We start from the raw sequence: 21,381 nt of genomic DNA on the forward strand, positions 1-21,381 counted from the left end.
ACTCTGAAGCCTTTGTACAGCCTGGGGCACCTTTGGGAGCCTGAGCTGGAACTGAAGCTGGAGCTGCAGCCTGGGCCTTCATTTGATCCTTGGCCTTTGGCTGGCACAGCCTGAGCCCCTTGGCATTGTGGGCACAAGCATGCTTCTCAAGCTTGGGGTGGGCAGTGTAGGCAAGTGGGCTTAACTTCCTTGGGCTTTACGAGAGGCTTGATAGCCTTGGCATGTGCAGTTGTGGCCCTGGCATTGTTGCCCTGCATCATCTTCTTTTTTTTTTTGAGACAGAGTCTCACTCTGTTGGCAGGCTGGAGTGCAGTAGTGCAATCTCGGCTCACTGTAACCTCTGCCTACCGGTTTCAAGTGATTCTCCTGCCTCAGCCTCCCGAGTAGCTGGGATTACAGGTGCCCACCACTATGCCCAGCTCATTTTTTGCATTTTTAGTAGAGATGGGGTTTCACCATGCTGGCCAGGCTGGTCTCGAATTCCTGACCTCATGATTCGTCCGCCTTGGCCTCCCAAAGTGCTGGGATTACAGGCATGACTGACTGCGCCCAGCCGGCCTGCATCTTCTTTAGGCCCTTCTTGTTGTGCTTCTTGGCAAAGCACATACTCCTCAGGAACTTGGGGTCCATCCCCTTAAGAGATTTGTATCTTTGTGATTGGGGTTTCTTGATGCCATTTCTGTGCAGTTTTCAGCCTGATTGTGTGAGGTGTGGTTCTTGGATTTGGCCATGTCTACAGCATAACCTGTGGCTCCCTTCCTTTGGGTTTTTAGAGAGATTGCCTTATAGCAAATACATAGTTGGATGTTGCTAGACTGTTGACCAGGGGGTCTTCTGATTCCCCACCTAGGCTGTTTGCAGAATGTTTCCTTGCTCGTCTTCAGGTATATCTGTAAATAATCATAGCATCCTGTTATTTTGCTCGTAAGCACCTCATATCCTTCATTCTTTAGGCACCGTGACCCCTGAGATGTTCAAGAAGATGTCCAACTCAGAGATCATCCAGCACCTAACAGAGCAGTTTAATGAGGTGGAAGAAGACGACCGGGATCCTCTTATTCCTCTTATTTCAAAACAATGCCTATTATCCCCTTCTTTTTGATTCTGTGAAATAGGGTAGCTTTTAGAAGGAGGAATTCAGTCTCTTGGGGGTAAAAGAGATCTGAATATGCCTCTCAAATTGGGGAGAATACCTGGAAATGAGGTATAACAGAGGTATTTTTACTAGACTGTTGGGTTTTGACATCCAAGCCCATATGACTTCATGGACCTTGTGATAACTTTCCCATCCTTTTCATACATCCTTTTGTAGGACTCAGGGGACTATCCTCTGACAGCTCCAGGTCCATCCTGGAAGAAGTTCCAGGGCAGCTTCTGTGAGTTTGTGAGGACACTGGTCTGTCAGTGCCAGTACAGCCTCCTCTACGATGGCTTCCCTATGGACAACCTCATCTCCCTGCTCACTGGCCTCTCAGACTCACAAGTCCGCGCCTTCCGTCACACTAGCACCCTGGCTGGTGAGCATTCATTTTTACTCTGGACATTCTCCCGGGGATTTATAGGACTTTCCTCTGTTCTCCGATTCAGGGTCTTATTTCCTACCTGCATCTTGGCTTTTCACTTCAAGGCCATGCCTCTTTTATCCTAAACTTCAATCCAGTTTCTCACTAGTAGAGTTTTGAGAAGGGGTAGATCACAGGAACAATTTCCAGGCTTAATATTTTTGTCAGAGCTCACCACTAGGGGTATGCTAATGGTTAGAAGAAGACCACAAGAGTTAGAGGGAAACAGTCTGCTCCAGGACAGGCAGTCTTAGGATTTTAGGGTCACCCTGCTCTGGCTTCTCATTTTCATTCTGTTTTTTCCTTTGACTCATCCTCTCTCCTCTGACCTAAATAATGATTTCTTTATCTCTTTTTCCTTACTCAAAGCCATGAAACTGATGACCTCCCTGGTAAGAGTTGCCCTCCAACTGAGTCTGCACCAAGATAACAATCAGCGTCAGTATGAGGCTGAAAGAAACAAGGGGCCAGGGCAGAGGGCACCTGAGCGGCTGGAGAGCCTGTTGGAGAAACGCAAAGAGGTGAGGAGTGTTCCCTGCTTCTTCCTTCCCTTTTTCCCAACTCACATCCACTTCTGCCACAGACAGGCCCTGGGCAGTCTTTCAAGATCATGAATAACAGAGTCTGGCAGTAGTTTCATAGACCCATCCTATAAGGGGTCATTGCATGCTCATCTTGTTTCTGGGTTGTGGGCTCAATAAATAATGTGTAATTTAGAGTTCTCTCTAATTCCACTTTTGCTCAGTTTTTCTTTGTCAGCACTCATTGTCAGAAGTGTTTAAGTGCTATACCTGCCTGTCATGCAAGGAATTTTTGACCTACTTGTCAAGTGTGCATGCAGTGTGCAAGTGATCGCAGGAGTACTAAAAGCCAACCATGGACAAGGGAGGCCAAATTTTCAAGGAATGGAAAGAGCACAGGCCTTCCAGTGAACTCCTGGCTTTAAGTTCTGTTCCACTTAGTCACTAGCTCCATAGCCTTATGTAACCTCTCTTCAGTTTTCTTTTCATTAAAAAAAAAGGGGGATAATCTCACCTTTTTGTGAAGAATAAATGAGATGATGAGTAAATTGCCTCAGCTGGCACATAGTAGATACTTGTTTTGTTTCCTTTTAAACTTAAGGATGACTACTGGAGGGCATAAGCCATAGCAAAATCTTTTACGCTGATGAAATCTTTAATCAGCTGGGTCTATCATAAGAGTAACACTACTGATGTTTTCACCTCACTCTCTGTTAGTGTCTTAAGACACCTCCTGTGAGGCTGGCAGGACTCACCATGTCTGACCATATCATTTGGTTGTTTCTCCAGCCCTCACAAAAGATCTCTTCCATTCTAAATCACTAGAGAAGGAAACTTTCTACTTCCCTCATTCTCTTTTGTTATTTTTCATTGTCAAGTTGATCTTAAAAGCTTATGTGTATTAATCTGTCCTGGATTTCAGATTATGTACACTAGTGCAAATCTTCCTTTTTTTTTTTCTTTTTTTTTCTTTTTTTGGCTTCTCCGGGGTCTAGCTTAATCAATTGTCATTATAATTCCCCCATTTTATCCTTAATTTCTTTCTCCCCACTCTTTTCTTCTCTCCACTTATAAATGTATATAGGCTCTTGAATCTTTATTTCATTCTTCTCCTCTGTGAGTTACTCTTTTTTCCATCCTTCCTTTTAGGATAGTATTTCCTTACTTCTTTTTTTTGAGGCGGAGTCTCGCTCTGTCCCCCAGGCTGGAGTGCAGTGGCACGATCTCGGCTCACTGCAAGCTCCGCTTCCCGGGTTTAGGCCATTCTCCTGCCTCAGCCTCCCGAGTAGCTGGGACTACAGGCGCCCCCCACCACGTCCGGGTAATTTTTTGTATTTTTAGTAGAGACGGGGTTTCACCGTGGTCTCGATCTCCTGACCTTGTGATCCGCCCGCCCCGGCCTCCCAAAATGCTGGGATTACAGGTGTGAGCCACCGCGCCTGGCAAATTTTTTTTTTTTTTTTTTTTTTGAGACGGAGTCTCGCTCTGTCGCCCAGGCTGGAGTGCAGTGGCCGGATCTCAGCTCACTGCAAGCTCCGCCTCCCGGGTCTACGCCATTCTCCTGCCTCAGCCTCCCGAGTAGTTGGGACTACAGGCGCCCGCCACCTCGCCCGGCTAGTTTTTTGTATTTTTTTGGTAGAGACGGGGTTTCACCGTGTTAGCCAGGCTGGTCTTGATCTCCTGACCTCGTGATCCGCCCGTCTAGGCCTCCCAAAGTGCTGGGATTACAGGCGTGAGCCACCGCGCCCGGCCATTTCCTTCTTTAATGTCCAACTAACTGAATCCTTTTTGCTACCTAGCTTATTTCCCTATTTTTCTTTGAAACTGTTCTTTCCAAACCAATGATTTCCTAATTCCTAAAGCCGGTAACCTTTTCTCAGTCTCCCTTTCCCAAATATTTTACATATTCGCTTCACCTATTTTTGCTAATTTACTGTAAAATATGGACATACAGGTACTTCAGCCCTAATGACTTAAGTATGTCCTGTCGAAAATGATACGTTGTTCTTACATAATTGAAGAGGTGGGGTCTGTTGTCTTAAAGAATGTTCCCTTTCTCCTTATAATTCTGTTTCTTTGGTATCTATTGTTCATGTGATCCAGGATTTTTCAACAATGGCATTATGGATGTTGAGGGGCTGTCCTGCCATGGTAGGATGTTTAGCAGCATCTCTGGCCTTTTATCTACTAGATTGATACCAGTAGTACCCTGCCTGCCGCCCACCAAGTTGTGGCAGCTAAAAAAATCTTTAGACACTGCTAAATCTCCCTTGGAGAACAAAATTAGCCCCAGTTGAGAACCACTGATCTAATCCCTTTCTTCTCATTTTTGCTAGTTCCACTTCTATTAAACGAACTGCACTTAACTAAAAATTTGTTTTCCAAATTGTTAGAAACATATGGGCATCATACCTCGAAGATCTTGCAGGTTCAATTCTAGACCATCACAATAAAGTGAATGTTGAAGTACAATGAGTCACACAATCAAAAAATCGAAATTTTTATTTCTCAGTGCATATGAAAGTTATGTTTACACTGTAGTCTGTTAAGTGTGCAAGACTATTGTCTAAAAAACAATGTATGTACCTTAATTTAAAAATATTTTATTGCTAAAAAGTGCTAATGGCAATCTGAACCTTTAGCGAGTTACATCTTTTTGTTGGTGGAAGGTCTTGCTTCCATGTTGATGGGTGCTGACTGATCAGGGTAGTGGTTGCTGAAGGTTAGGGTGGCTGTGGCAATTTCTTAAAATAAGACAACAGTGAAGTTTGCTGCATCTATTGACTCTTCCGTTTACAAAAGATTTCTCTGTAACATGAAATGCTGTTTGATGACATTTTACCCACAATAGAAATTCTTTCAAAACAAGAGTCAATTCTCTCAAGCCCTCATGCTACTTAATCAGCTAAGTTTAGGTAATAGTCTGAATCATTTGTTGTCATTTCAACAATATTCACAACCTCTTCACCAGGAATAGATTCCATTTCAGGAAACCGCTTTCCTTGTTCATTCATAAGAAGTAATTCCTTATTTGTTCAAGGTCATGAAATTGTAGCAATTCAGCCACATTTTCAGTCTCTACTTCTAGTTGTCTTGCTTTTTCCACCGTATCTGTAGTTACTTCCTCTACTAAAGTCTTAAACCTCTCAAAGTCATCCATGAGGGTTAGAATCAACTTAACTCTTGTTAATGTTGATATTTTGACCTCCTCCCATGAACCACAGATGTTCTTAATGGCATTTAAAATGGTGAATCCCAGCCAGGCACAGTGGCTCACACCTGTAATCCCAGCACTCTGGGAGGCCAAGGGAGGTGGATCATATGAGGTCAGGAGTTTGAGACCAGCCTGGCCAACATGGAAAAACCCATCTCTACTAAAAATACCAAAATTAGCCAGGTGTGGTTGTGTGTGCTTGTAATCCCAGCTACTTGTGAGGCTGAGGCAGGAGAATTGCTTCAACCCAGGAAGCAGAGGTTGCAGTGTGCCAAGATCACACCACTGCACTCTAGCCTGCACTATGGAGCAAGACTCCGTCTCAAAAAAATAAAAATTAAATAAATAAATTAATTAATTAAAGTAAAGTAAGATGGTGAATCCTTCCCAGACAGGGGGTTGGGTTGTTCTGGTTTTTGTTTTTTGAAGACAGGGTCTTGCTCTTTTGTCTAGACCAGAATGCACTGGTGCAGTCACAGGTTACTGCAGCCTCAACCTGCTGTGCTCAAGTGATGTTCCTGCCTTATCCTTCCAAGTATCTGGAACTACAGATTGCATACTACACCTGGCTAGTTTTTGTTTTGTTTCTGTAGAGACAGGTTCTCACTATGTTGCCCAGGCTAGTCTTGAACTCCTGGGCTTAATCAGTCCTCCCACCTCAGCCTCCCAAAAAGTTGGGATTGTAGGCATGAGCCACTATGCCTAACCCCAGGAGGTTTTAAATGGACTTTGCCCAAATCATCAGAGGAATCACTGTGGCAGCTATAGCCTTATGAAATGTATTTCTGAAATAATAAGACTTGAAAGTTGAAATTACTCCTTGGTTCCATGGGCTGCAAAATGGATGTTCTGTTAGTAGGCATGAAAAAAGCAACATGGATCTCCTTGTACATGTTCACCAGAGCTCTTGGGTGACCAGGTACATTGTGATTGAACAGTAATATTTTGAAAGGAATCTTTTTTTCTGAGCTGTAGTTCTCACCCATGTGCTTAAAATATTCAGGAAACCATGCTGTAAACAGATGTGATATCAGTTAGGCTTTGTTGTTTCATTTATAGACATAGGGAGAGTAGATTTAGCATAATTCTTAAGGGCTATAGGATTTTTAAAATGGTAAATGAGTGTTGGCTTCAGCTTAAAGTCACCAACTGCATTAGCCCCTAACAAAGAGTCAGGCTGTCCTTTGAAGCTTTGAAGCCAGGCATTGACTTCTCCTCAATAGCTGTGAAAGTCCTATATGGCATTTTCCAATATAAGGCAGTTTAGTCCACATTGAAAATCCATTGTTTAGTGTAACCACCTTCATCAATGATCTTAGCTAGATTTTCTTGATAACTTGTTGCTTCTCTATCAGTATTTGCTGCTTCACCTTGTACTTTTATGTTATGGAGAGGGCTTCTTTTCTTAAACTTCATGAACTAACTTCTAGCTTCAAACTTTACTTTTGTGGCTTCCTTAGTTTGCTCAGCCTTCATAGAATGGAGTACAGCTAGGATATTAATCTGGATTGGGCTTTGGCTGAAGGGAATGTTGTGGCTGGTTTGATCTTCTGTTCCGACTACTAAAACTGTCTCTGTATCAGCAATAAGACTGTTTAACTTTCTCACCCTTTGTTCCCTGGAGTAGCGTTTTTAATTTCTTTCAAGAATTTTTCTTTTGCATTCACAACTTGACTGTTTGGTACAAGAAGCCTAGCTATCAATTGGCCTGTCTTGGCTTTCAACTAAGCTTCATCATTTCTTTTTTCTTTTTTTTTTTTTCTTTTTGAGACAGAGTCTCTCTTTGTTGCCCAGGCTGGAGTGCAGTGGCTTGATCTCGGCTCACCACAACCTCCGCCTCCCAGGTTCAAGCGATTCTCCTGCCTCAGCCTCCTAAATAGCTGGGATTATAGGCACCTGCCACCGTGCCTGGATAATTTTCTATTCTTAGTAGAGACAGGGTTTTGCCATGTTGGTCAGGCTGGTCTTGAACTGACCTCAAGTGATTTGCCCATCTCAGCCACCTCACCATCCCACCCAAAGTGCTGGGATTATAGGTGTGAGCCACCACTCCTGGCCTCTAAGCTTAATCATTTCTAACTTTTGATTTAAAGTGAGAAACATGTGACTCTTCCTTTCTTTTGGACACTTAAGAGGGTTATTAATTGACCTAATTACAATATTTTTGTGTCTCAAGGAATGAATAGGGAGACCTGAGGAGAGAGAGACAGGGAAACTCTTGTTGGTAGAGTATTCAGAACACAGACAACATTTGTTAAGTTTGCCATCTTATATGGGCACAGTTCGTGGTACCCCAAAACAGTTACAGTAGTAACCTCAGGCTGGGTGCGATGGCCCATGCCTATAATCCCAGTACTTTGGGAGGCTGAGGTGGAAGGATTTCTTGAGCCCAGGAGTTCAAGACCAGCCTGGGCAAACATAGGGAGACCCTGTCTCTACAAAAACAATTTTTTTGAATTAGCTGGGTGTGGTGGCATGCATCTGAACTCCCAGCTACTTGGGAGGCCGAGGCAGGAGGATCTCTTGAGTCCAGGAGGTGGAGGCTGCCATGAGCCATGGTCACACCACTGTACTTCAGCCTGGGTGCCAGAGTGAGACCCTGTCTCATAAAAAAAAAAAAAAGTAACATTAAAGGTTACTGATCACAGATAACCATAACAGGTACCATCATGAAAAAGTTTAAAATACTGTGAGAATTACCAAAAAGTGCCACAGGGACACAAAGTGAGGATATGCTATTAGACAAATGGCGCTGATAGGTATACCCAATGCAGGGTTGTCACACACCTTTAGTAAACAATGTTTGCAAAGCGCAATAAAGTGAGATATGCCTGTATAATACCAGCTAGGGCTTCTGAATAGTCAGAATAGCCACATGCAGAGGGGATATTATTTTTACTACACACAAACCTCTGAGGCATTAGTTGACTATACAGCTTCTTCCAGAATTAGAAGGTTTAAAAGAGAGCATAGGATTACAGGGGTTCACACTATCCTATGATACACAGGAAGTAGGTGGAAGTTGTACTTTTTTTGTAACTTCAGGGCCTTATGCTTGTTAGGGTATAAGAGATTAATTGGCTGGGCGCAGTGGCTCACGCCTGTAATCCCAGCACTTTGGGAGGCCGAGACGGGCGGATCACGAGGTCAGGAGATCAAGACCATCCTGGCTAACACGGTGAAACCCCGTCTCTACTAAAAAATACAAAAAACTAGCCGGGTGAGGTGGCGGGCGCCTATAGTCCCAGCTACTCGGGAGGCTGAGGCAGGAGAATGGCCTGAACCCGGGAGGCGGAGCTTGCAGTGAGCTGAGATCCGGCCACTGCACTCCAGCCTGGGTGACAGAGCGAGACTCCGTCTCAAAAAAAAAAAAAAAAAAAGAGATTAATTCGTTTCTTCCTGTCCCCCAGCTCCAAGAGCATCAAGAGGAGATTGAGGGGATGATGAATGCCCTCTTCAGGGGTGTCTTTGTTCATCGGTACAGGTGAGCTAATGGGATTCTCTTATTGAAGCAGCAGGCCTTTGGTTATGGAATCTGAGGAAGTGAACAAGGTTTTCCCCCTCCAACCCTTAGTTATTTGGTTAGTCCCGGAATTAATGCGGCTGGAGCAGAAACTCTTAACAAATGTTTCAAATTGGTGAGGTTTAGTTTATCACCACCTACAAAGGATCTTGTAAGTGCTTCTGGGAGAAAATAAGAAAGTAAAGCATTGCTGAGTATTTTCCTGCTCCAGTTTTGCCCCAGATCTGCCCCAACTCCTCATCTTTCTGGGGTTGGAGACTTGAGAATAAGAGCAGAGAACAGAAAGGCGGGACTTTTCTGAGGGATGCGTGCAGCCTGGTGAGCCTTCTCCTGGCCCAGCCTGCTGTCTCACTGTGCGAAGGGCAGGGGAGTTTTATATTCTTTAAAGACCTGATCAAGTTAAGTTAAAGAGTATCTGTAGGCTGGGCGCGGTGGCTCATGCCTGTAATCCCAGCACTTTGGGAGGCCAAGGCAGGCAGATCACCTGAGGTCAGGAGTTCACAACCAGCCTGACCAACATGGAGAAACCCCACCTCTACTGAAAATACAAAATTAGCCAGATGTGATGGCGCATCCCTGTAATCCCAGCTATTTGGGAGACTGAGGCAGGAGAATCGCTTGAATCCGGGCGGTGGAGGTTGTGGTGAGCTGAGATCATGCCATTGTACTCTAGCCTGGGCAACAAGAGTGAAACTCCATCTGTCTGTCTGTCTGTCTGTCTGTCTCTCTCTCTTCCCCACTCCCCCCCCATATATATGGTATCTGTAGATGTTTGTCACTCTTACCTAGGTTTCACTTCTGCCTTTCCAGACCCTTTCAGCTGATTTAACCTTTTCTTAATGTGGAATTAAAACACACTCAGGGCCGGGTATGGTGGCTCACGCCTGTCATCCCAGCACTTTGGGAGGCCGAGGCAGGCAGATCACAAGGTCAGGAGATGGAGACCATGGTGAAACCCAGTCTCTACTAAAAATACAAAAAATTAGCCGGGCCTGGTGGCGGGCATCTGTAGTCCCAGCTACTCAGGAGTCTGAGGCAGGAGAATGATATGAACCTGGGAGACGGAGCTTGCAGTGAGCCGAGATGGCGCCACTGCACTCCATCCTGGGCAACAGAGCGAGACTCCGTCTCAGAAAGAAAAAAAAAACTCCCACACTTCGGCCAACAGCTGAATGAACCTTTTTTTTTCTGGGACAGAGTCTCACTCTGTCGCACAGGCTGGAGTGCAGTGGTGTGATCTCGGCTCACCACAACCTCCACCCCCTGGGTTCAGGCGATTCTCCTGCCTCAGCCTCCCAAGTAGCTGGGACTACAGGTGCCCCCAACCACGCTTGGCTAATTTTTGGCCACCATGCCCCGCCTGAATGAACTTTCAAAATTGGTTTTTAAGAGAGGTATGGAGGCCGGGTGCAGTGGCTCACACCTTTAACCCCAGCATTTTGGGAGGCCAAGATGGGCAGATAATTTGAGGTCAGGAGTTTGAGACCAGCCTGGGCAACATAGTGAAACCCCATCTCTACTAAAAATACAAAAAGGTAGCTGGGTGTGGTGGTGCACCTGTAATCCCAGCTACTAGGGAGGCGGAGGCAGGAGAATCACTTGAACCAGAGAGGTAGTGGTTGCAGTGAGCCGAGATTGTGCCTGGGCAACAGGTAGAGTGGAGAATTAGGCTTTACAAGGCTGGTGTTTAACTGTTTTATGGTTTGGTAACAGAAAATATTTACTAACTGGTTACGGTACATTTTTGTAGTCCTAGCCACTTGAGAGGCCAAAGTGGGAAGATAACTTGAACCCAGGGGTTCCAGGCCAGCTTGGGCAACGTAGCAAGAGACCCCATCCCTTAAAAAAAAAAAAGAGGCCGGGCGCGGTAGCTCAAGCCTGTAATCCCAGCACTTTGGGAGGCCGAGACGGGCGGATCACGAGGTCAGGAGATCAAGAGACGATCCCGGCTAACACGGTGAAACCCCGTCTCTACTAAAAAATACAAAAAAAATAGCCGGGCGAGGTGGCGGGCGCCTGTAGTCCCAGCTACTCGGGAGGCTGAGGCAGGAGAATGGCGTAAACCCGGGAGGCGGAGCTTGCAGTGAGCTGAGATCCGGCCACTGCACTCCAGCCTGGGTGACAGAGCAAGACTCCGTCTCAAAAAAAAAAAAAAAAAAAAGAAAAAAGAAAAAATATTTACATGTATTTTGCTATATATATATATATATATATAGAGAGAGAGAGAGAGAGAGAGAGAGAGAGAGAGTATTTACAGCGGGAGGAAGAAATGAAAGGCCTGGGGTGGATGGTATTTCAAGAAAATAAATTCTTCCATGAGAGGGAGTTATCTGGTAGGATGGAAAGTGAGTTTGAAGAGAGGGTGACTATAAGAGTCAACTTATCTGTCTGTGCCTAGGGATGTCCTTCCTGAGATCCGTGCTATCTGCATCGAGGAAATTGGGTGTTGGATGCAAAGCTACAGCACTTCTTTCCTCACCGACAGCTATTTAAAATATATTGGTTGGACTCTGCATGATAAGGTGGGATTCGAGTCAGTTTCCTTTTCCGTTTCCCTCATCTTTTTCTTGTCCTAGGACACCTCACCTTTTCCTGGGCCTGCCACTGAGATATTTTACCTAGTGAGCAATGATTAACCCATCAAGGCACTGAACCTTGAAACTCTCCTAGCACTGGGGAGGGTAGGATAAGGTAGAGAGAGACATATCGAGGAGATAAAATGACTCAAAACATGAGGTATGGGGAGAGAGACTTTCCCATGGAAGAGAGTTATTGATGAATGGTAATACAAGTGCTAAGGGGCAGCCAAAGTATCCTTCTCATGAGTACTGCTGTGATCCTTTTGTTTTTAAGTAAGAAGACACTGTTAATTGTTTCTGACATCTCAGAGTCCTCAGTATAGGAGACACCCAAGCTAGAATGAGGGATCGGAGAGGGGAGTCTGGAGGCTCAGTAGGGGTGAGTAGAGTATGGTTAGTCTTGTTTCCATTCTCCTGGTTTTCCCTCCTCATCAGCACCGAGAAGTCCGCCTGAAGTGCCTGAAGGCCCTGAAAGGGCTGTATGGCAACCGGGACCTGACCGCACGTCTGGAGCTCTTCACCAGCCGCTTCAAGGTGAAATGTGTGGCGCTCCTTGGCTTGGCTCTTTGTTGTGATTCCCGTTTCCCCACCTTGTATCTTTCTACTCCTCATGCTCTAAGATGTCTTGGCTATCCCAGCATCTTCCTCTGTGTAGGCACTCTCTTTAGGAATTTCTGATTCTAAGAGAGCAGAATGTTTGGAATTTGTATAATGAGATATTGAGTGACTTTCTCCTTTCTGCAGGACCGGATGGTTTCCATGGTCATGGACAAAGAGTACGATGTGGCAGTAGAGGCCGTCAGATTACTGATACTTATCCTTAAGTGAGTCCTGGAAAGAGGGGAGGCCAGTGTCTCAGACCTTTGCCCCTTCCAGGGTCCTCTCCCTCCACCTGTCATAGCTGACTCTTCCATCTGTGCAGGTTGACTGAGGTCATTCCTGAGTTGCAGTATCTCGAGTGGGAAATATTTCTGTCTTCTCTAACTCCCCCTACTCCTTTGTCTTCCACTCTTCATTTAGAAGTTCTTTGTGAGTTATGTCCTCGTTGCTTTTGCCTCTTTTTGTTTCTAGCCTTGGTTGTGCCAGAAGACAATGTCCCTATTCACACACTCTTTCTGCTTTTCTGTGGGCAGGAACATGGAAGGGGTGCTGACGGACGCAGACTGCGAGAGCATCTACCCCGTTGTGTATGCCTCTAATCGAGGCCTGGCCTCTGCTGCAGGCGAATTTCTGTACTGGAAGTGAGTAGGGCCCCTTTTATGTTTCTTTAACACCACCCTCTCGGTTTCTCTCCCCCATCTGCTGCTGCCCTACCTAAGGCCTCCGCATCTCCATGGAAGTCTCTCTGGTGTCTCCTTTCCTCTCTCTGCTCCTTGGGGCTTTCCTTAGCTCTGCACCTCCTTTTCCTTTATCATCTCCTTGGGCCATCTCCTCCCTCTGTGGTCATCGTTACACCTCCTTGTTTCCTCCTGTGCTGAGCCCTTTCCTTGTGTCCTTTCCACCAGACTCTTCTACCCTGAGTGTGAGATAAGAACGATGGGTGGAAGAGAGCGACGCCAGAGCCCAGGCGCCCAGAGGACTTTCTTCCAGCTTCTGCTGTCCTTCTTTGTGGAGAGTGAGGTGACATACACAGAGATGAAGTCTGGCTGTTGTGCATAGGACCGACAAGTGGACTGGGCTTGGTGGCTCACGCCTGTTAGCCCAGCACTTTGAGAGGCTAAGGTGGCAGAATCCTTTAAGCCCAGGAGTTTGAGACCAGCCTGGGCAACATAGTGAGACCCTGTCTCTACTGGGAAAAAAAAAAAAAAAAAAATGGAGAAGGATGGGGGTGGACACTGTAGGAAGGAGAGCGATATTTAATCAGTGACCACTTCCTAGGATATTTTAATATGCCATCACTAACTCCCCATGCACCTCCTTCCTCAGCTCCACGACCACGCTGCTTACTTAGTAGACAGCCTGTGGGACTGTGCAGGGGCTCAGCTGAAGGACTGGGAGAGTCTGACAAGCCTGCTGCTGGAGAAGGACCAGAGTGCGTGCCACATGGAGCCAGGGACAGGGACCTTCCACTTCCTAGGGTGAAACCAGGAGAGATTGCTTGCCTGACTTGTACAAGGCAGCAATGGTGGCATGGGGTGGGGGGAACTTGGAGTTAGAAGGTGGCTAATCTTTGATTCTGTGTTTTTGATCCTCTTGGCACTCCAGACCTGGGTGATGTGCAGGAGAGCACACTGATAGAAATCCTTGTATCCAGTGCCCGGCAAGCTTCAGAGGGGCACCCACCTGTGGGCCGGGTCACTGGGAGGAAGGTATGGCATGAGGGTGGAGTGGGTAGGTCAGTAATACTCAATCCTGACAGGCATTGTGCATCCTTACCCTTCAGGCCGGGGTTAGGGTGCTCCTTCTACCCTTTAAAGAATTTCATTTCCAGAAAAAAGGGCTGGGTGCGGTGGCTCATGCCTATAATCCCAGCACTTTGGGAGGCTGAGGAAGGCGGATCATGAGGTCAGGAGATCAAGACCATCCTGGCTAACATGGTGAAAACCCGTCTCTACTAAAAATAAAACAAAAAAATTAGCCGGGCATGGTAGTGGGCACCTGTAGTCCCAGCTACTTAGGAGGCTGAGGCAGGAGAATGGCATGAACCTGCGAGGCAGAGATTGCAGTGAGCTGAGATCGTACCACTGCATTCCAGCCTGGGCAACGGAGCGAGACTGTCTCAAAAAAAAAAAAAAAGGAATTTCATTTCCAGAGAGAAGAAATCTCATGGGAGCTGCCGAGTTTTCTTTTCCTTCCAGGCAGATAAGGTCACGGGGAGGAGGACTGCACACACCCCCTGCACCAGTGTTTCTCTACACCTCCCCCACCCCCAAGTGACTCTCATTCCAGGGCTTAACCTCTAAGGAGCGCAAGACCCAAGCTGATGACAGGGTGAAGTTGACTGAGCACCTCATCCCCCTGCTGCCCCAGCTCCTGGCCAAGGTACCACTGCCCCTCCACTCAGCATCACACCATGAGAAGTGAAAGGAAATGGCCTCTGTGGGGGTGGGAGTAGGAATTAGCAATGTGTCAACTCGTAAGGAGGCCTCCCTGTCAATCATCACAGTTCTCAGCTGATGCAGAGAAGGTCACTCCCCTGCTCCGGCTTCTCAGCTCCTTTGACCTCCACATCTACTGCACTGGGCGCTTGGAGAAGGTAAGGAGATAGATTTCCTATACCTTGCTTCTTGCCTGCTGGGGCCAAAGGGTTCTATTGCCAGTATCTTTTTTTTTTTTTCCCAAGAACCTGGGTTCCAGAAAAATCAGCAAGCCTTTTCTTAGGCATCTTGTCCTTGAAGTTTAATGTTTTTAACCCTGTTCCACTTCCCTCCAGAAGAGTGCCCTCCTCCCACCCCCACAGCACACCATCTTCTGCCTTTTCTTCTCAGCACCTGGAGCTGTTCCTGCAGCAACTCCAGGAGGTGGTGGTGAAGCATGCAGAGCCAGCGGTACTCGAGGCTGGGGCCCATGCCCTCTACCTGCTCTGTAATCCGGAATTCACTTTCTTCAGCCGGGCCGACTTTGCCCGCAGCCAACTAGTGGATCTGCTGACTGACCGCTTCCAGCAGGAGCTTGAAGAGCTGCTGCAGGTAGAAGCTGGGACTGGACAATGGGACACCTCAAACAAGGGTGGGAGGGGCTGCAAGACAGGGGACATGGACTGATGAGTTCTGGGGGAAATGCTATTGTGGATCTTCTTTCCTCCTCAGTCGTCCTTCTTAGATGAGGATGAGGTATATAATCTGGCAGCCACTCTGAAACGCCTCTCTGCCTTCTACAAGTGAGTGGCTTTCCTCCTCTTTCCCATCCCGTTTTTACTGGTGTCTGTGGAGTTGGTTCCCTCTGTTCTTTTCCAGTATAATGTTCCCCTTTCTTTCACAAAGCGCTCATGACCTGACTCGCTGGGAGCTCTATGAGCCATGTTGTCAACTCCTGCAGAAGGCTGTGGACACAGGAGAGGTTCCTCACCAGGTGAGTGGATAGGCTAGAGATGGGTTGGGGGCTGGGGGGCTAGATTTTAAGGACCTATGTTCTAGGTGGCCACCAGGTACATCAAGTCTCAAGGTGTAGAGTAGACATAGCGAGGAAGATCAGGTCAGGGGGGTCACCTCTTACATTCCTCTCTTAGGTGGTAGACTCTACTTCCAGTGTCATCTTGGATTTCCTGGAAGCCAAGGATAATATTGAGGGATTCAAGGAGACGTAGAGTAAATTAGGGAGCGGTGACATTTCTACTTCGTATAGAAGCCTCTGAAGAGTGTCCATAATATCATTCATTTTCCACTGGAAAAGGAATTGGCTCTCCCCTTACTCATTTTCTCTCCTCTTCATTGGTGTGTGTCTACCTATCTGTCTCTCCCTCTCCTGACCCAAACCTCATTTTTCAAACACTTTGTTGTTACAGGTTATCCTGCCAGCCTTGACTCTTGTCTATTTTTCCATTCTCTGGACATTAACCCACATTTCTAAATCAGATGCTTCCCAGGTGAGTGTGGGTCTTAGATGGGGGAGTGGGAACAGAGGAGTCTGTGTCTTCATTCTTCCCTTTCAAGCCACTGTGCCCACAGAAGCAGCTGTCGAGTTTGAGGGACAGAATGGTGGCCTTCTGTGAACTCTGCCAGAGTTGTCTCTCAGATGTGGATACTGAGATCCAGGAGCAGGTGAGCACTGACTCAAGTGGGAGCAACAAGGCGAGTATCCCTGCCCGCATCCCCCATTCCAAGGAGAAATTGACAAGTGTCATTTCTACCTTGGGAAACATTCTGTCCTTTTAAACATCCTTTCTTTTCCCCCTACAGGCTTTTGTCTTATTAAGTGATCTACTTCTCATCTTTAGCCCTCAGATGATTGTCGGGGGCCGTGATTTCCTTAGGCCACTTGTCTTTTTTCCTGAAGCTACTCTCCAGTCTGAGCTAGCCAGCTTCCTCATGGACCACGTCTTCATCCAGCTGGGAGACCTGGGCAGTGGTGCAGTGACTCTATACCTGGGGCTCAGTAAGGGCTGGGGCTTGGGTGGGGCTCAGGAATATAGGGCAGGAAGCCTAAGTCTGTGATTCCCTTCTGCCTTCCATGTGAGCCAGGTGATTCCCAGGAGGATCATTTACAGATAGAGCGGCTACACCAGCGGCGCCGCCTCCTGGCTGGGTTCTGCAAGTTGTTGCTTTATGGGGTGCTGGAGATGGACGCAGCCTCAGATGTTTTCAAACACTACAACAAGGTACAGCAAGGCCCTACAGAAATAAAAGAGAAGGGAGCAAGTTGAGCACAGCTATGACTTCAAACACGATAGCACTACAGGTGGGGGATATCCAATGGTATCAAGCTTAAAGGAGAAGTAGGAGGGAAAGGCACTGGGAGTTCAGAATAAGAGGACAAAGAAAAGAGACTTAATAGTAAATAATTATGGAGAAAAAGCTGTGAAGAAATTCAGTGGAGGGGAAATAGCTTATTCTTCCTGTCAAGAAATATTTATTTTTCTCTGACCCCTGTCTATGGAATGGGGTAGCATAAGAAGGAAAAAAGAATAAAAGAGGGATCAATCCTCGCAGGATACCTAGATAGGTGCCCCAGTTTCCTAAACCCACCAGTATTGATTTATGCTTATTGAGCACCTGCTGTGTACCAAGCACCATTCCAGGAACTAAGGCCACAACAGTGAACAAAACACACAAGTTACTATTTGGTGGAGCTTCCGTTGTAGTTGGAGAGAGACAAATAGTGAAGGTGTCAGTGCTGTGTGAGAGGGCACTCTCAGGCTTACTTCTCTTCTCCAAGAATTGGGCTTGGGCCAGTGTTTGTTTCTTTTTTATTTATTTATTTATTTATTTATTTATTTTTGAGATGGAATCTAGCTCTGTCGCCAGGCTAGAGTGCAATGGCAGTATCTCGGCTCACTGTAACCTCCACCTCCCGGGGTTCAAGCAATTCTCCTGCCCCAGCCTCCCAAGTAGCTGGGATTACAGGCACGTGCTGTCATGCCCAGCTAGTTTTTATAGTTTTACAGGCACGTGCTGTCATGCCCAGCTAATTTTTATAGTTTTAGTAAAGACAGGGTTTCACCATGTTGGCCAGGGTGGTCCCGATCTCCTGACCTTGTGATCCGCCCACCTCGGCCTCCCAAAGTGCTGGAATTATAGGCATGAGCCACCGCACCCAGCCTGTTTCATTATTTGTTTACCAAAACTCTGATTTATTTTAGGCTTTGCACCTGTTGATTAGAGATGAAGTCTAGCCTGAATTATTTTATGCTTCAGTTGGTGTTTCCTACCTAAGGCAGTTTGGGAGGGAGGCATGATTAGTGATGTGAAGGAAGAAACAAAATGGTCTTTTCCACTGGTCAGACATTACTTTCCCCACTCTTTCCCCTCAGTTCTACAATGACTATGGTGACATTATCAAGGAAACATTAACTAGAGCAAGGCAGATTGACCGAAGTCATTGTTCCCGAATCCTGCTGCTGAGCCTCAAGCAGGTACGCCCTTCTGCCTTGAGGGCATGCCCTCTCTGTTGTCCCCAAGTCTCTGTCTACCCTCAGCCACTCAAAATGTAAGATCCTTCAGAGCAGTAACTTTTCTTGTTTTGACTCTTAACTTTACATGATAGGTTCCTTCATTCAAATACTTGGAAAGTTTTTTTTTTTTTTAACTGACTGGGCAACCCCATCAAAAGTAACTTATCAGAACGTTGGAACACCAACAAGGAAGTGATAGGGAATTCCTAATTATTTTTCAGTCTGTTCTCTTTCAGCCTCCTTCAGTTACTTATAGACATTTTTATTTAATGTTACAGAGTAGAGGTGATGGGCATTGTCTGCTGCAGGGGTTAGTATCAGGGGAGTTCCTTAGAAGGAAAGAAAGAGTAAAAGTAATAGATGGTGTCCCAAGGCCTTTGGAATTTCTGAGTAGAGAAGAGAATGCTGGACTTCTCTGTTTCCGCCATGTTCTTCCCTTTCCCACATGCACCATGTCTCCTGGACACAGCTGTACACAGAACTGCTGCAGGACCATGGGCCCCAGGGCCTGAATGAGCTTCCCGCCTTCATCGAGATGAGGGACCTGGCCCGGAGGTTTGCCTTGAGTTTTGGACCCCAGCAGCTGCAGAACCGTGACCTTGTGGTCATGCTACACAAGTAGGAAGTATTGGTTGGAGGCCGTGTTCACGGAGGGCTGGGAACAAGGTCTTGGAGGGAGGGTATGTGTGTCAAGGAATAGCAGTCAGGTTAGTGGTGGGTATGCCTTTGGAGACAGGCTGGGGACAGAGGGAGGGTGCACTGGCACAGGATATCTCAGCCCTGGGAGGGAAGTGGGAAGAGACTTTCTTCCTAAAAGAATTCTGCCCAACCAAGGGAAGGCATCAAGTTCTCCTTGTCTGAGCTTCCTCCAGCTGGCTCCTCTGATCAGCCTCCAAATCTGGCATTCCTGGAGCTCCTTTCAGAGTTTTCCCCCCGACTCATCCATCAGGACAAACAGCTTTTGTAAGTTGGTGGGTGGATAGAGATGTGGATTAGGGAAGGGCCTGCTGAGGGCCCAGTAGCCCCTTCAGCCTTTTGGTTCCACCTCTTTCTTAGACTGTCCTACCTAGAAAAGTGCCTGCAGCAAGTCTCCCAGGCACCTGGCCGTCCCTGGGGCCCAGTCACCACCTACTGCCACTCCCTCAGCCCTGTGGAGAACACAGCAGAGACCAGCCCTCAGGTCCTCCCCAGCTCCAAAAGGAGGCGTGTTGAAGGTAGGGTGCTGTGTGTGGGTATGGGGCTGCCCAGCGTGGATAAGTGCAGGTGGTTTTTCGCTGCCTTCAAACTTATTTTGTCAAATATTTCATTGAGCATCTACGTCATTCAGGATATTAATTTCTTTCAAGGTTTAGTCAGCTGAAAACCTGCATCAAAAATCAAATAGAGGGCCAGGCGTGGTGGCTCATGCCTGTAATCCCAGCACTTTGGGAGGCCGAGGTGGGTGGATCACGAGGTCAGGCGTTCGAGACCAGCCTGGCAAGATGGTGAAACCTCTCTACTAAAAATACAAAAATTACCTGGGCGTGGTGGCACGCACCTGTAATCCCAGCTACTCGAGAGGCTGAGGCAGGGGAATTGCTTGAACTTGAGAGGTGGAGGTTGCAGTGAGCTGAGATTGTGCCGCTGCACCCCAGCCTGGGCGACAGAGCGAGACTCTATCTCAAAAAAAAAAAAATAATAATAATAATAATAATATAATGAAATAGAAAACCGATGATAAAACCAAATAGTGAACTAAGAAATCTATACATTCAGAGTACCCCTCCTCAACGTCTCGTATCCCATTATTTTCCAAACTTTAGACACTTTTATTTTATTTTTTTATTTTTTTATTTTTTTTTTTTTGAGACGGAGTCTCGCTCTGTCGCCCAGGCTGGAGTGCAGTGGTCGGATCTCAGCTCACTACAAGCTCCGCCTCCCGGGTTTACACCATTCTCCTGCCTCAGCCTCCCAAGTAGCTGGGACTACAGGCGCCCGCCACCTCACCCGGCTGGTTTTTTGTACTTTTTAGTAGAGACGGGGTTTCACCGGGTTAGCCAGGATGGTCTCGATCTTCTGACCTCGTGATCCGCCCGTCTCGGCCTCCCAAAGTGCTGGGATTATAGGCTTGAGCCACCGCGCCCGGCCACTTTAGACACTTTTACACAACCTTCATTATTTTTTCCCTTCAGATCACCTGTTGTCTTATAAGTTGCCTAAGGTTTGTTTTGTTTTGTTTTGTTTTGAGACAGTCTTGCTCTGTTGTCCAGGCTGGAGTGCAGTGGCGGCGTGATCTCAGGTCACTGCAAGCTCCACCTCCCAGGTTCATACCATTCTCCTGCCTCAGCCTCCCGAGTAGCTGGGACTACAGGTGCTTGCCACCACGTCTGGCTAAATTTTTTTGTATTTTTAGTAGAGACGGGTTTTCACCATGTTAGCCAGGATGGTCTTGAATTCCTGACCTCGTGATCTGCCTGCCTCAGTCTCCCAAAGTGCTGGGATTACAGGCATGAGCCACTGTGCCCGGCTGCCTAAGGTTTTTTCTTTGCTTTTTAAAAAACAGCTGCATATTAAGTAACATTGTAGCAATTATTTCATATGCAAGTATGTGTTTTCTAGTGTACATTTTTAAAATGGGATTTTGTGTGACAGCTTTATTGAGATACAATTTACATATCATAAAAATCACCCCCCCCCTTTTTTTTTGAGACGGAGTCTTGCTCTGTCACCCAGGCTGGAGTGCAGAGGCGTGATCTCGACTCACTGCAACATCCGCCTCCCAGGTTCAAGCGATTATCCTGCCTCAGCCTCCTGAGTAGCTGGGACTACAGGCTCCCACCACCACGCCTGGCCAATTTTTGTATTTCTAGTAGAGACAGGGTTTCACTATGTTGGCCTGGCTGGCCTCAAACTCCTGACCTTGTGATCTGCCTGCCTCAGCCTCCCAAAGTGCTCCCAAAGTGCTGGTGAGTCACCGCACCCAGCCAAAAATCACACTTTTAAAGTGTACGCTTAGCATATTCACTGAATTGTACAACCATCACCTCTATCTAATTTTAGAACATTTTCATCATTCCAAAAGAAACCACATACCCATTCGCAGTCTCTGCCCATCTTCCCAGCCTTAGGTTAGTATCACTAATATAATTCCTATCTCTTGATTTGCCTATTCCGGACCTTTCATATAAATTGAATCATATAATATGTGGCCTTTTATGTCCAGCTTCTTTCACTTAGCACAGTGTTTTCAAGGTTCATCCATACTTTGACATATATAAGTATCTCATACCTTTTTATGGCCAAAACAATATGCCATTGTGTGGATATGCCACATTCTGCTTACCCACTTGTCAGTTGATTGACATTTGGGCTGTTTTATGCATAATGCTGCTAAACATGCGTGTACAAACTTTTGGGTAGATGCATCTTTTCAGTTTTCTTGAGATATACCTG

General features: G+C 46.6%; 1 protein-coding gene across 14 annotated transcripts in view; it reads left to right on the top strand.

Moving 5' to 3' along the window:
- Positions 1-21,381, top strand: part of STAG3 (STAG3 cohesin complex component) — a 59,352-nt gene that overhangs the window by 30,431 nt on the left and 7,540 nt on the right. For 12 of the 14 annotated variants that reach the window (XM_077996308.1, XM_077996309.1, XM_077996311.1 and 9 more), the window contains 24 exons: positions 954-1,030; positions 1,313-1,517; positions 1,932-2,083; positions 8,708-8,781; positions 11,219-11,342; positions 11,835-11,933; positions 12,144-12,223; positions 12,533-12,640; positions 12,905-13,019; positions 13,326-13,431; positions 13,605-13,708; positions 14,289-14,381; positions 14,506-14,595; positions 14,828-15,028; positions 15,149-15,219; positions 15,323-15,410; positions 15,844-15,924; positions 16,007-16,099; positions 16,238-16,406; positions 16,520-16,656; positions 17,809-17,910; positions 18,419-18,567; positions 18,784-18,912; positions 19,006-19,163. In XM_077996308.1, the coding sequence (XP_077852434.1) occupies positions 954-1,030; positions 1,313-1,517; positions 1,932-2,083; positions 8,708-8,781; positions 11,219-11,342; positions 11,835-11,933; positions 12,144-12,223; positions 12,533-12,640; positions 12,905-13,019; positions 13,326-13,431; positions 13,605-13,708; positions 14,289-14,381; positions 14,506-14,595; positions 14,828-15,028; positions 15,149-15,219; positions 15,323-15,410; positions 15,844-15,924; positions 16,007-16,099; positions 16,238-16,406; positions 16,520-16,656; positions 17,809-17,910; positions 18,419-18,567; positions 18,784-18,912; positions 19,006-19,163 (2,805 nt within the window). The remainder of the gene's footprint in view (positions 1-953; positions 1,031-1,312; positions 1,518-1,931; positions 2,084-8,707; positions 8,782-11,218; positions 11,343-11,834; positions 11,934-12,143; positions 12,224-12,532; positions 12,641-12,904; positions 13,020-13,325; positions 13,432-13,604; positions 13,709-14,288; positions 14,382-14,505; positions 14,596-14,827; positions 15,029-15,148; positions 15,220-15,322; positions 15,411-15,843; positions 15,925-16,006; positions 16,100-16,237; positions 16,407-16,519; positions 16,657-17,808; positions 17,911-18,418; positions 18,568-18,783; positions 18,913-19,005; positions 19,164-21,381) is intronic. The other 2 variants (XM_077996313.1, XM_077996315.1) reach the window with 2 other exon arrangements.

Source organism: Macaca mulatta, chromosome 3, assembly GCF_049350105.2.
Source record: "Macaca mulatta isolate MMU2019108-1 chromosome 3, T2T-MMU8v2.0, whole genome shotgun sequence".
Lineage (NCBI taxonomy): Eukaryota > Metazoa > Chordata > Mammalia > Primates > Cercopithecidae > Macaca > Macaca mulatta.